The following is a 14,051-nucleotide window of genomic DNA, read 5'->3' as shown; positions in this document are numbered from 1 at the left end:
AAACAACAAGTTTACTGTTACCAGTCACTGTTTATTTATCTCCACGACGCGTTTCAGAGGTTTAAACCTGCATCATCAGGTGGATTTACATTTGTTTTGTGTGCCGGCTGGTGTGTCCATGCGGTTCTAGGCGCTTCAGTCTGGAACCGCGTGACCGCCACGGTCGCAGGTTCGAATCCTGCCTCGGGCACGGATGTGTGTGATGTCCTTAGGTTAGTTAGGTTTAAGTAGTTCTAAGTTCTAGGGGACTGATGACCACAAATGTTAAGTCCCATAGTGCTCAGAGCCATTTGAACCATTTTTATGACATTTGTGTGCGTGTCGCGTTACGAGTTTTTGGAGGAACTGGTGGCACTGTCTAGTGGAGAAAACAAAAAACTGTTTCAGAACGTGGTTTTGGGTTTCTTTTGACAAAAAATTAAACGTATATCTAACGGTAAACATAAGATAACTAAAGTTTCTTTTCGCCGATGCCCTCTTCATTGCATCTCATTCGACTCCTTTACTCAAAAATCGAATGCGGATAAAGTTCTCGTTCTTACACACAAATAAATGATTCCCTTTTAGATTTCGGGAAATCTTGATTGTACTAGTGCTGCTAATGATTCCATCACGCTTTTGCAACGTGAATCATTTGCTCCATGAAAAGAGGCAAAAATAAATTCGAAATCTTATATTGTAATAAACCAGTCAGGTGATGGGGAAGTAAGCCCACATTACGAAAGCACACTTATCCAGTCTAGTTTCGCTGTTAATTTTGCATCGAATGGCATTTTGCAGTTGTAATTCCTAATGAACAGTCGATGTTTTTCCACTTGAACGCGATGTATCCTGCCAAGTATTTTAAGGTATCGCGACGTCTTCACTGGAGCTCGCTGAATCACTAAGATCGCAATCACCAAACAAACCTTCTTCATATAAAATACTGTGATGTTATGTGTCAAATACTTTATTGCACAACTCGCCAGAAATAAAGTTTTCGAACTCGCACACTACTTCTTCTGCAGAATTTTGGTCTCTGTCCTGTGCAATGGAAGCATCAAGGGACAAAGGTATATTTGTCGCATTATTAGTCAGTATTAGTGGGCGTATTCTATTTTTCACTTCAAAGGGCGTGGTATATTGTAAAATGCACCAAGACCGCGAATTTTAAAAAAGACATTTACGAGACAATCTTGATTCAGTCTGACAAGCACGATGTATGTTGCCCCAGCATTTTTCACATATGTAAAAAAAGTCCAAAAAGTGAATTTATTGATGTAACAAATCCTTTTTTAAATGGGAGAGCCTATTTCTTTTCCCTACTCGCATATTCGAGCAAATTTCGAAAACCCTCTTCAGGAAATGTTCTTGACTTCTGAGGTTTAAACCATAAACACTTCTAAGAGGTACTTTCTGAATTTAAGGTGTACCTCGAGTTTAACACATCGAAAACGTCGTATGTCAATTCGTTTGAAACTTCCTTCACGACCTTTATGGAGGACATATCTCACAGCTTGTGCAGTGCGACGTGGAAATATCTGTGCAGCCATTCTAACGTTTTTATGTGTACGTCCTCTCACATTCAAGTGAGCTTCCGATATGTGATATGTGATCCAAAGATCACTTGTCTTGTGTTGCAGAAGATCTTCTATTACTGTTTTGTAAATATGGTACCATCACGCAAGGTGATTCTGTCGTCACAAAGTGATTTCTTAATAATTTTAGCAAATGTGGTACATTGTAAAAAAAACCTTCCTTGTCCACAGGGTTCGAAAAATCCGTCTTACTTGTGGATTCATCTGGTTGTTTCCACAATATTGAATTTTTCGCTCCCATCTCGCATGTAACTGCAACAGCGTGAATGCCAACTCCTTCAAGTTCTGTAACGCAACAAATTACTTGTTATTGTCGCACGAAAATGGTTATGTATTGGCTGCTTCCACTTTGAAAATAAATTCTTATCGTGGCTACCTGTAAGTTCTTGTGTGGTGCAAGTTGAATCTTCAGGTGAATCGTACCTCACACAACTGTCACTGTTCATTTCATCGAAGCTTAGGACACCATGCTGTCAAATGGTGTAAACATTGCTGACCTAGCCTTAATTAAATCTAGTACTTCCTCTAAAATGTCTGGTTGATGCTTGAACTGTTTGCTCCATTTTTGGAGTGTTGATCGACAGGGCAAAGGCTAGCTCTTTCTTTTTAAGCAAGCATGTGCTTTTGAAGACAAAACTCTCAAAGTAATGGAATTTGCAGTGTCTTCCAAACTCCATTCTACACCTTTTTTTCCTTCATCAGGCACCGAATTTGTCCTTGGGTGAAACGCTGAGATAGTACAGTCTTAACCTCCTTACTTACTCTTCCCGTATTGTTGTCAGCAGCAACAGATGTTTTGAGAGATACACAATGTTCCTTAACTTTCTTCATTGTTGCAATTTTTTACTCCAGTAAATTCTTTCTGCTCTTTACAATAGCCAATCTTTCTTCACGTCCTTGATTTCTTCTTCTTTGCTTACGACGATCGGATCAGAGGAAATTTCTTTGTTAATTGACTTGCCCAATTTTGTTTTCTTGGGAGACAAAATTTCCAATGTTTTGGGAGCCCTCTTCCGCACTGTTCTGATGTTACTACGACGTTATCTATTAAATCGTCTTCTGTGTGGGTAGAGCCTGCTGGACCTGGTTTATTTCCCCACCAGTTATGTATTTTCTGGGATGGAACTACATCTGACTTCAGCAACTTTTTGTAGGTAAACCGAACAGCTCACTTTGCATGTCCCATTCGTAATACTGTGAACGAAAATCTTCAGATCATATCCCTGCATTTTTAATATTAATCTTATCCTCACGTTTACAGCGAGACAACCATTCACGTTGGAGTTCTAAGTCTTTCGGAAACCGATAATAAAGAACGCCCTCGGATCTATGTCTAGAACTACTACATTTATAAACAGCACACTATGACGTATTTTAGCTCAGTTCACTCGGAAAATGCTGTGAACAACTCACAAGATCAGAAAAGATATCACTACATACCGGAATATGCCACAGGTCACGATCTACACTCAAGGAAACGAGATCACAGCACTACCAACAACGGCATGAGCCTGCGAAATAGCTGCGCAGTAACATCACATCATGCCATGCCAGGCCGGGCGACTGGCAAACGCGAGGAAATCCGGGATTCACTCACGTGTGCTCTACAACTGAGCCAAAGATACACAAGTTCAGAGATATTACTCTCACTGCGTAAGTCGACTATTCCACAGATGTCACACACGACTGCTTCGCTCTTGTAACATGAAATTTCCATTCATTCTTAAATTGTCTGCAAAATAAATGTCTAGTCCATTTATATATATCCACCTTTCAATTTCCACAACTTTATGTGGCGCATCACCTGGAAACCTTTAAAACACCAAAAATCGTCTAGACCAGCGTGTCTGCATTCTTTGAGAAATGTTTACTTGCAGAAGTATAAAGGAGAAGAGAGAGAGAAAGAGATCTTACACAATATGCTGGGCCCATGCCATAAAATGGGATCTATCAACAGAGATAAAAACAAGAAATTTAGTCTAAAATAGAAAAAAAATATGGAGACACTAAGCTGATGCAGAGTTCGCTTTTATGGCTGAACGCAGGACTCCAAAGGAATGAAACACATGATCAACATCTTTTACTTGGAACCAATAAAATAATACTGTGGTACAAATATAAAAAAATATACAGGAGAAAAGGATATACAAGCAGAAGACACACACTATTGGAACACCTTCAGGATAACAGTAGTAACTTTCGGGACCTTTCAAGACAAATGAACGACTGGTGCCAAGTGGTGTGACAAAGGCCTTGCTAGATGCAGTGCATTTGTGAAAAACATCCGGCTTGAAAAAGAAAATGGAAGGATAACACTTATCACGAAAGCTGTAAACTTATTGTGGTCCCTAGAAGGCCAAATAATGAAATAAACAAGCAAGTAAATAAATGAATAAATAAAATAAACTATCTTGGACATGGATGACATTCAGCAACCGTATTTAAGGATAAAATCAGAAAATATTGCACAAATTTTAATGCACTGACGTGATTTCGATTCCAAATAATATTATCTTCATTAGAATAAATTACAGTTACTTTTTTTAATAATTTACTTCTTATGTCTTGTATTTCTTGACCGCGCCCATTGCCTTTCGATATCTGTATGTCTCTGTTCTACCATTAATTACACTGATTGCTCTAAAACCATGGATGAGATAGGATATGTTATTAAAACTCATCCTGGTCAGGAGCAACATTTGATGCCAGGAACATTTAATGTATTTACAGTGAAGCTGATAGTCAATGACAGAGCACAAAGTTTTATTGAACAGACGTCTCTCGACCGTCTATTTGTTGTGACTCAAAGAGTACTCCAGGCCACTGATCGATGTTACTCTTGTCACCCTGTGATATCTGCTATTCTCTCTGACCTTAGTCATACTATCTGCTCAGTAGTCATTCTCTGTGTCTGAAGTACTGTGGGTATTGTAGCAAATGAAATGGTAGACCATTTCGCAAGAGAAGCGATTACTTGCCCAACACTCGCTTCGACCAGCCAAAGTGCGAATTTGTGGGTGCAGTTACGACCTCTCCTCACTCAGAGATGGAATGACATCTGGTGGGGTACTGTCCACTCCAATAAATCCTGCACTGTCTAACAACCCTACCACAACAACGGTCAAAAATTAATTATGATTGTAGTGTTGCTCACGCTGCTAAATATTGCATTTTCGGGCAACAACAAAGTTATATTATGTGGCAGGTGTCATTAGAGCACAGTTAATAAAGGCATTTCTTGAAATAATGGATAAACTAGGCACTCATCTTTTAATGTTTCCCACGCTGGTCTCGTGAACTCAAGGCTCAATCGTCGAAAATCTAGGTAGTGATGATTCCAAGCTCGGATGCAAAGAGGCCTAGGTGTTATTCTGCGATATTCAAAAGTTTTATAGATGTGTTTCATAAACCATTCTTTAAGATTAAACTTTTGCAAGTTAGGACAATGGTGATGTAAAAAAGTAATCAGCACTCCGAATTTAAGTTACACTTCTTTTTTATTACTGTTGTTGCAATATCACGTAACTCGTTCCAAAACATTACTTCACAATATAAAACATACATGAAAATATCTTCCTCACAGTTAAAGTTCACATTTCATAAACTGACTACAATTTGCGTCTTTTTAACATGACAACCAAAACTTGACTCTCTAATAACCGCTTACATGCCCAAAAATCAGAGTTACAAGTATGTCAAAGATCATAGTGACAAAAGAAAGAATACCATGGAGGTAAGAATAAGGGAAGATGGCGCTACGTATCCCAGCCGTACTACGTTTTGAAGCCATGGGGGCGTTGCTCGCTGCCATGACACTCTGACCAAAACATTGCCAGTGTGCTATAGCGCTGCGTGTATTACAGTAGCTAATTGCACCATATACGCATGTAACGTCATCAGATTGGTTGTTTCAAAGTTTTTGTTTAAAATAAAATCTCGTAAAGGCGAAATTCCGCGTTTATTCTGATTAAAAATAGTTTTTAATGTAATATTACGAATAGCTAGCCTTCAATGTAAACGATATAATTTTGTTAATTCAGTAATAAACGTGTATCACAAACTAAATAATAGAAACTGAAAACTAAGTTAGCTATACCCTCCCTCCAAAGCCCCATAAATGCATCTTGTTTGTAATACGTACTGGGACATTTCAGTTACATTACACTACTGGGAAACACTGTTCATTACCACCAATATTTACTGCAATACGGTACATAGAATGGCAAACCTACACAGTGTCCTGTTTAGGCCTATACTTTACGCCAGTTAATGTAGTGTTAGCTTTTAATTTGGTACATGATGAAGACAAAGTGAGTTACTCAACACTTCGATTATCGACGATACGTACGTATTATACTGAAACGTGAACTTGAAAACTAAGAATTTAATTCTTTGAATTAACATACCTTTTGCAAATTTTTTGGGTGTGTAGGGAAAACTGATGGTACAGCATTTTCTCGGAGCCTTACTGTTGAAAGGGAAGTTCGGTCTATGTCCTCTTCTCGGAAATGCTGAGAACATATAGTGCTCCATTTAGACGCACACCAATTCTTCCTCCTCACGGCATTCTCCCACAGAGCTTTCCGACTTTCATTTCTAGGAAATCTAAAATCATACAGGAGAAAAACACGCTATAGTACAAGTACCGATGTAGCACACGTTCATTCACAATGAAGTTGTAAAATCACACTTAACGAGACAACTTACACATGAAATGTTGTTCCCTTCGATTTCGCATCACAATCAGAACGATTCGTACATCATAACACTACACAAGTCACCATAATAGCGCAAAATCCTTCCAAAAGCGAGCGACAAGCCTATGCACACAAGCTTACAGCAGCAATGTTTTGGTCTGATTGAGATGCCTACCCTCGGCTTCACATAGCTTCACAGCTGTGACGTCACGGCGTCTCCCTCTATTCTTACCTCCATGAAGAATACACATAAGAATAATATCATTGCAATATAAAAATATCGATGTATCGAAGTACCTCTACATTATTGAAATCAAATCTGAATGTTGTCACAGAAATATGTTAACTATTTTACAGAAACGCAGTAGAATATTGCTGGTATTGAGAGGTTGAGGTGAGATGCTGTAATGGTTACGTAATTCAAGTACCATTACAACTGCCATGGAGTCTAGTGCTGCATGCCGCTTCTCCTTTTATTCCTCACAGAAGGAACCCCATCTCTTATATCGCATTCACATCACTCATACCAGATTAACCCATGGTGTGGAGGGTAAAAATCGTAGAGGGCGACCAAGAGATGAATACACTAAGCAGATTCAGAAGGATGTAGGTTGCAGTAGGTACTGGGAGAAACTTGCACAGGATAGAGTAGCATGGAGAGCTGCATCAAAACAGTCTCTGGACTGCAGACCACAACAACAACAACGAGCCAACCTAACGTTGTGGTTGTGGGGCCTTACAGACAGCAGCTCACACCCTGCTGGAATGCTCCCTCCTTCTGGCTCCCCATGTTAAGTGAGGTCTTCCAGATTCTTTGCCTCTAATATTGCTGAACGACAAAAGGACACTGGAAGTCGTTCTCGGTTTTCTCCCTGAAAATTGTTTTTATTCTCAGATATAACATCTTAAACTGCTTTTGAGGCACGTGCAAAGTGGCTGGGGATGGTGCACCTCTTGTCACTTGCTGGGTTTGGAAGGCACTTGACACTGCTTCGTTCATCAGCTGCCTTCGTCATCTCTCTTTTATTCTCGTTGAATTGCACCCTATTTTCTATTTTAGGGGTAGCCTTGCGATACATACTGTTCGCCTCTTTGACTACAAAGGATCGGAGGTGGGACAGCTATGGGAGGGGCGGCTCCTGCTGCATGCAGAGCCCTTGAGGAAACTTGCCTGGCTCCACCCACTTGCTGACCTGATTATTTCTGTCACCTCGTTTTATTATTATGTGCCCAACTGTAGTTCAATACTTTTGAGCCTTGACCTGACTAGAAACGACTATTTATTCTGTAACTGTCTTCACTCTTAGTTAGGTTGGCAGCAGTTGTATGTGGCTGGGGGTTCTCTCTACACAATGAGCCCTGGGAGAACCTTCCTCTGCTCTGATACACATAATTTTACTTCTCCTTAAATCATTTCTCAGCTCTGGCATCAATATTGTTTTCAGAGCCTCAATTTTATCACTCCTACATACTTTCATAATCTGATCAATTTTCTGATGGACATCAATGACTGCAGATTGGTATCTCCAAACAACCAACAACCGAAAGTGGGATTCATCAGATCTTGCTGTGCGCCACCACTGATCTCTGGTAGAGTGATAATGATCATGGGCCCATACCAGTCATTGCATTCTGTGCAAGATATCAACATAAGAATTCCGACATCCACTTTTGAGTCAGCAGATATCTGAGTTACAGTACAGCTCTGCAAAGGTAACAGGACATCCGGTCATCTAACTTTTGCAGTGCTCCAGTGCAGTGGTTTACACATGTGGAACCACTGTCTCTGCCACACTGAAGATCTACTCTACACACTGTTGACCTTGCAAGCCCGAATCTTGTGTAATTTTAGATACCCTCTGAGCTATGCATCTTGGAGCAGTAATCATCCCACATTAAAATTCGGTAAAATCATGACATGCTGCCACATTTATTAACACTTGTCTGTAACAGATTACTCAGAGACTGTATCTACGCCTGTGCCATACACCACATCCAGCAGCAATATTTCAGCGTCATACACAGCACGTTTCAAGTGGAAAACCCTTCCTGTGACTTTTGGCCATTCCATTTAGAGCATTATGAAAACACAACACCTGTCTTTCACGTGTGTTTGCATAACTCATCTGAAATGTGGTTGGCTGCTGATGTCCAGAAGTGATGCATGCACAAAAGTATTTGCACTCGTGAATTCTAACGACGGTCAGTTTAAAGTATCTCACTGAATTATGTTCAACTCCACATTTACCAATATTGTAACTGTCACAGCACAGCCAGTTCTTACCTCATTCACACTTGCACAGATATAGAAAGCGCACTTATCACTATAAAATGGTTCAAATGGCTCTGAGCACTATGGGACTTAACATCTGAGGTCATCAGTACCCTACAACTTAGAACTACTTAAACCTAACTAACCTAAGAACATCACACACATCCACGCCCGAGGCAGGATTCGGACCTGCGAGTGTAGTGGTCGCGCGGTTCCAGACTGAAGCTCCTAGAACCGCTCGCGCTCGGCCATTTCACTGCAATTCATAGACCCTTTTTTTTTGCGCATTGCCACAAATGAATTGGGCTCTAAACAAGTGATAAATAACATGAGATTGACCATGTAAAATGTAAGAATTGAAATATATTCACAGCCAAAATGACCACTTATCTTTTGTTATAGATTTTCTTTGATGTGGCTGTGGATTAGAGCGGAAACGTCCCCTTAGAAAAATTTATGAATTACTGTGCTGATAAATCTCTTACATTATTTGATTTTCAAACAGCTGAGCAAAACTGAACGTACTCAGACATTTCTCTCTTTACTTATTCTGATCAACACTAAACTGACACACAATATTTTTAGCGCAACGCCATCTGACTTTCAAAAATCCCTACAAAAGAATGGCCCTGACTAACAATAACCTATAACTTTCATGAATCACTTACCTCACAAAAATCTTCGTTACTCGAATTACTGCAAAAAGCGAGCGCCAATACTGCCAGCTAAATAAAAGATTCTAACTACTGAAGGCACTAACTACTGATAGGCATAGCTAGCAAATGAAAGATTTTGATAGAGAACAAACAATGTATTTACCTTAATAGTGTTCAAAAGTCATAATATATATATATATCAGTTCATGACGTCCAGTCTTACAAACATACTGTATCTGATGGACACACGTCCAGATCATCCGCTCTCAAAACTCCGCCATCTCTCTCCCCACATCCACCACTGCTGGCGGCTCACCTCCAACCGCGCAACTCTACGCGCTGTTCACATCCAACTGCCCAACACTACAATAGCGAATGTTCCAACAATGCCAACCAGCCACAGACTGCACACAGCACAGCCAGTGATTTTCATATAGAGCGCTACGTGGCGTTACCAGCATAAAAACCTAAACAGCCTACTTACAAGCGTAGGTACATTCATATCACAGACAGAACCAGTCTTTGTGTTGAAACATAATGTGGTCATAAATACAACTCGAAGCACTTTCTCATAGCCCTGTTGTTCACTAATAGCTCATCATCGTAGCGCTGTTCAAAGACAAATTTCACAAACGTATGGAAGGACTTCCAGCTAACTTGAAGAGTCTAACTGATTCTCTCTAACTGTGTTGAAGCCAGACACGGTACTCTTCTTGCTGCTCGCTGAGGACTAGGCGTTGACTGGAATGTAGCCTGGCACAGAACTGTTCTCGTGTCGATGCTTCAGTCTGTTCCGAGACAGGCTGCCGATGGTGGCGCAGAGAACTTGGGTGGTCGTGTCTCACTACTCGCGTCTAATCGGTGTGGCCAAACGCTCTGACGGCGAGGATGATGTCGATAGCAGGCACCGGCGGGACTCCTGTTGACTACACCACACTTTCACTGATGAACACTAATGTAAAAGCAGACATCTAGTGTAGTGGGAAGTGTTAACCATTTTTGGCAACGTAACGGTCAGCGTTCTATAAAACACTCGTTCGTTAATATTCCTAGCCCCCAATCCCAAAGCTCACAAATGACTCGTTAACAACCATTCTCCATACTCTTTCAAGAGGCAACTATCGATTCTGAGACCGGCAGCTATGCTACAGTACCCCTAAACCCTACTTTGCATGGCAGCGGTAGCACGTCAGTAAGTCAAGTACTCTTTGGGAGACTGTCGAGTGTGTCACAGTCAGGAGCGGATCCAGGATCCCGCTCAGGGGGGGGTAAATTTTTTGGTACCTGCCTTCCAAAAAATTAATTCCAAGTAAAAGCATTAATACTCTATATACGCACACACACACACACACACACACACACACATATATATATATATATATATATATATATATATATATTCTGCTTTTAGTTTAATTGTGTATCGCTATGTGTTAAGTGTGTTTAATGAAATAACTTACTGTATTACCTAAAAAATATTCTTCAAATACGACACGTGCACTTGAAAAACTCCGTGTTTGTCTGCTAATGCAAAATAATCTATAAAAATGCTAATGTTCGTTTCCATTCTTAAATCTTCGAAATTAGTTCACCAATTACTTTCATATGACAGAATGTTGCCATCGAATTCGCGCATGTGTTTATACGTAGCAATGACGATACGACTGCAAAAAGTTATAATAGGGTATTTGACTGTGGTCAGGAAATGATTTTATAAGTATTCCTTCGATGTTCGTCGCTTAATTATCAACACCATCTCTTTGCAAATTGCCACTAGAAACAAAATCTTACATACGCACTGCAGGGAAAGTGCTAAAAAAGGGACACAGATCGCTCATGCCTCAGCGAATATAATCATTTTATTCTAAGTATAGTTGTTTCTTCTGTAGTTTATTCACTAAATGGAAGAGGCTTCATGGTCTCTTTTTGAATTGTTACATCAAACTGCGTGCCATTGTTTACATCTTCGACTTCAAGAAAAACATACTAGATAGGCCGACGTAATCAGCACCTAAGGCAGTCGGGAAAAAAAGATCGGTCACGCACCAGGGGCGGGGGGGATAGCCCCCATTCCCCCCCCCCCCCTCCCTGGATCCGCCCCTGGTCACAGTACAGTGTACGGACTATGTTGAAGTGCTGTTGTTTTGTCATGTGTGTACTGACTGCTTAGAGAGACTGTGTGTGTGTGTGTGTGTGTGTGTGTGTGTGTGTGTACGGGCGTGTCAGAATGCTAACTCACGCTGTTTCCCGTCCGCTCCCGGCAGTCACCAGAACGCCGTGGTTCGCACAGTGGCCGCGCGGCTGCTGGCGGCGCTGACGGCGCGCCTGGGCGCAGACCGTGTGCTGTCGGCGCCCCGCGACCTCCGCAGCCGCCTGCTGGTCACCGGCTCCTCGCTGCTGACCGAGGGCAGTCTGGACACCAGGTACGTCACGCGTGTGCGGCGACAGCGACCTCGTGTCACGCTGTCTGCAAAGTTTACAGTACGTCATACTGTTACGAACGAGACGAAAACACCGACCTTCTGCTTCTCCCTGCTGGACAATGGCTTCGTCCATTTGATTTCACCACAGTGCTCGCTTCGCTTGTTACGATGCTCGACTACAGTATTCTGCGCAGAGTAACAGAGAGGTCGAACTTTAACTGCATTGTACATGGGTATCACGCTGAGCTCAAATACTTCCTGAACAGGTTAAGACACCTTCATTCTGTTTTCGCCCAAATATACTACTGGCCATTAAAATTGCTAAACCATGAATATGACGTGCTACAGACGCGAAATTTAACCGACAGGAAGAAGATGCTGTGATATGCAAATGATTAGCTTTTCAGAGTCACACAAGGTTGGAGCCGGTGGCGACACCTACAACGTGCTGACATGAGGAAAGAGAAAGTTTCCAACCGATTTCTCATACACAAACAGCAGTTGACCGGCGTTGCCTGGTGAAACGTTGTTGCGATGCCTCGTGTAAGGAGAAGAAATGCGTACTATCACATTTCCGACTTTGATAAAAGTCGGATTGTAGCCTATCGCGATTGCGCTTTATCGTATCGCGACATTGCTGCTCGCGTTGGTCGAGATCCAATGACTGTTAGCAGAATATGGAATCGGTGGGTTCAGGAGGGTAATACGACGAAACACCGTTCTGGATCCCAAAGGGCCTCTTATCGCTAGCAGTCGAGTGACAGGCATTTTATCCGCATGGCTGTAACGGATCGTGCAGCCACGTCTCGATCCCTGAGTCAACAGATGGGGACGTTTGCAAGACAACAACCATCTGCACGAACAGTTCGACGACGTTTGCAGCAGCATGGACTATCAGCTCGGAGACCATGGCTGCGGTTACCCTTGACGCTGCATCACAGACAGGAGCGCCTGCGATGGTGTACTCAACTACGAACCTGGGTGCTCGAATGGCAAAACGTAATTTTTTCGGATAAATCCAGGTTCTGTTTACAGCATCGTGATGGTCGCATCCGTGTTTGGCGACATCGCGGTGAACGCACATTGGATGTGTGTATTCGTCATCGCCATACTGGCGTATCACCCGGCGTGATGGTATGGGGTGCTATTGGTTACATGTCTCGGTCACCTCTTGTTCGCACTGACGGCACTTTCAACAGTGGACGTTACATTTCAGATGTGTTACGACCCGTGGCTCTACCCTTCATTCGATCCCTGCGAAACCCTACATTTCAACAGGATAATGCACGACCGCATGTTGAATGTCCTGTACGGCTCTTTCTGGATACAGAAAATGTTCGACTCCTGTCCTGGCCAGCACATTCTCCAGATCTCTCACCAATTGAAAACGTCTGGTCAGTGGTGGCCGAGCAACTGGCTCGTCACAATACGCCAGTCACTACTCTTGACGAACTGTGGTATCGTGTTGAAGCTGCATGGGCAGCTGTACCTGTACACGCCATCCAAGCTCTGTTTGACTCAATGCCCAGGCGTATCAAGGCCGTTATTACCGCCAGAGGTGGTTGTTCTGGGACTGATTTCTCAGTATGTATGCACCAAAATTGCGTGAAAATGTAATCACATGTCGGTTCTAGTATAATATATTTGTCCAATGAATACCCGTTTATCATCTGCATTTCTTCTTGGTGTAGCAATTTTAATGGCCAGTACTGTAAATTATGAACAAATCCTCGCCCAATGATGTATTGTCTCCTTTCGTAGCCATATTAATTACGAGGATATCGGTATCAGCTTCACTTTTTCAGATGGAACTGTAGTAATTTCTGCTGCTAGTACCGTATTACTAGTAGGGAAAAATTCAATGGCATTTCACTCTTAAAAATCCGATTTGTAGTTTCGGATAAATCACAGTATTCACAAGGGGACGCTACGAGGTTGGGATCATAGATTTATTTCTAACTTTGTACACCTTCAGTAGGCCGTTAAAACAACATAATGTTCAAGTAGTAAGGTGCCCTTTTCTGACAATTCCGGGAAAATCGCAAGAGAAGTTTTACACGTCTACTATGTGACTTATGTACCTGTGTATAGGTGTCGGACGTTCGAGTTCGTGGTGGTAAATCGATGTTCGCTGTCCTCTGCAATAAAAAAACCGATTGAACAGATCAACGATTAACTTGAACGGACGTCCTGGGACATCCGCCCTGAGCAATTGCAACGAACAATAACGAACAAAATGAGATTAAAAAAAAAGTGATTGGCGTTCGAGCTTCGTAAGCCGAAAGTGCTTGAGGCGAGGGTTCGACTCTTGCTTCAAAACTGGTTCAAATGACTCTAAGCACCATGGGACTTAGCATCGGAGGTCATCAGTTCCCTAGACGTAGAACTACTTGAACCTAACTAACCTAAGGACATCACACACATCC

The 14,051-nt window shown here is 41.9% G+C and overlaps 1 protein-coding gene across 1 annotated transcript in view; it reads left to right on the top strand.

Moving 5' to 3' along the window:
* Positions 1-14,051, top strand: part of LOC126092731 (uncharacterized) — a 117,949-nt gene that overhangs the window by 89,328 nt on the left and 14,570 nt on the right. The window contains exon 8 of the mRNA XM_049908456.1: positions 11,467-11,625. Within this exon, the coding sequence (XP_049764413.1) occupies positions 11,467-11,625 (159 nt within the window). The remainder of the gene's footprint in view (positions 1-11,466; positions 11,626-14,051) is intronic.

This window comes from Schistocerca cancellata, chromosome 7 (assembly GCF_023864275.1).
Source record: "Schistocerca cancellata isolate TAMUIC-IGC-003103 chromosome 7, iqSchCanc2.1, whole genome shotgun sequence".
Taxonomy (NCBI): domain Eukaryota; kingdom Metazoa; phylum Arthropoda; class Insecta; order Orthoptera; family Acrididae; genus Schistocerca; species Schistocerca cancellata.
Note: the sequence above shows the minus strand (reverse complement) of the source record. Positions and strands in the feature narration are given on the sequence as shown.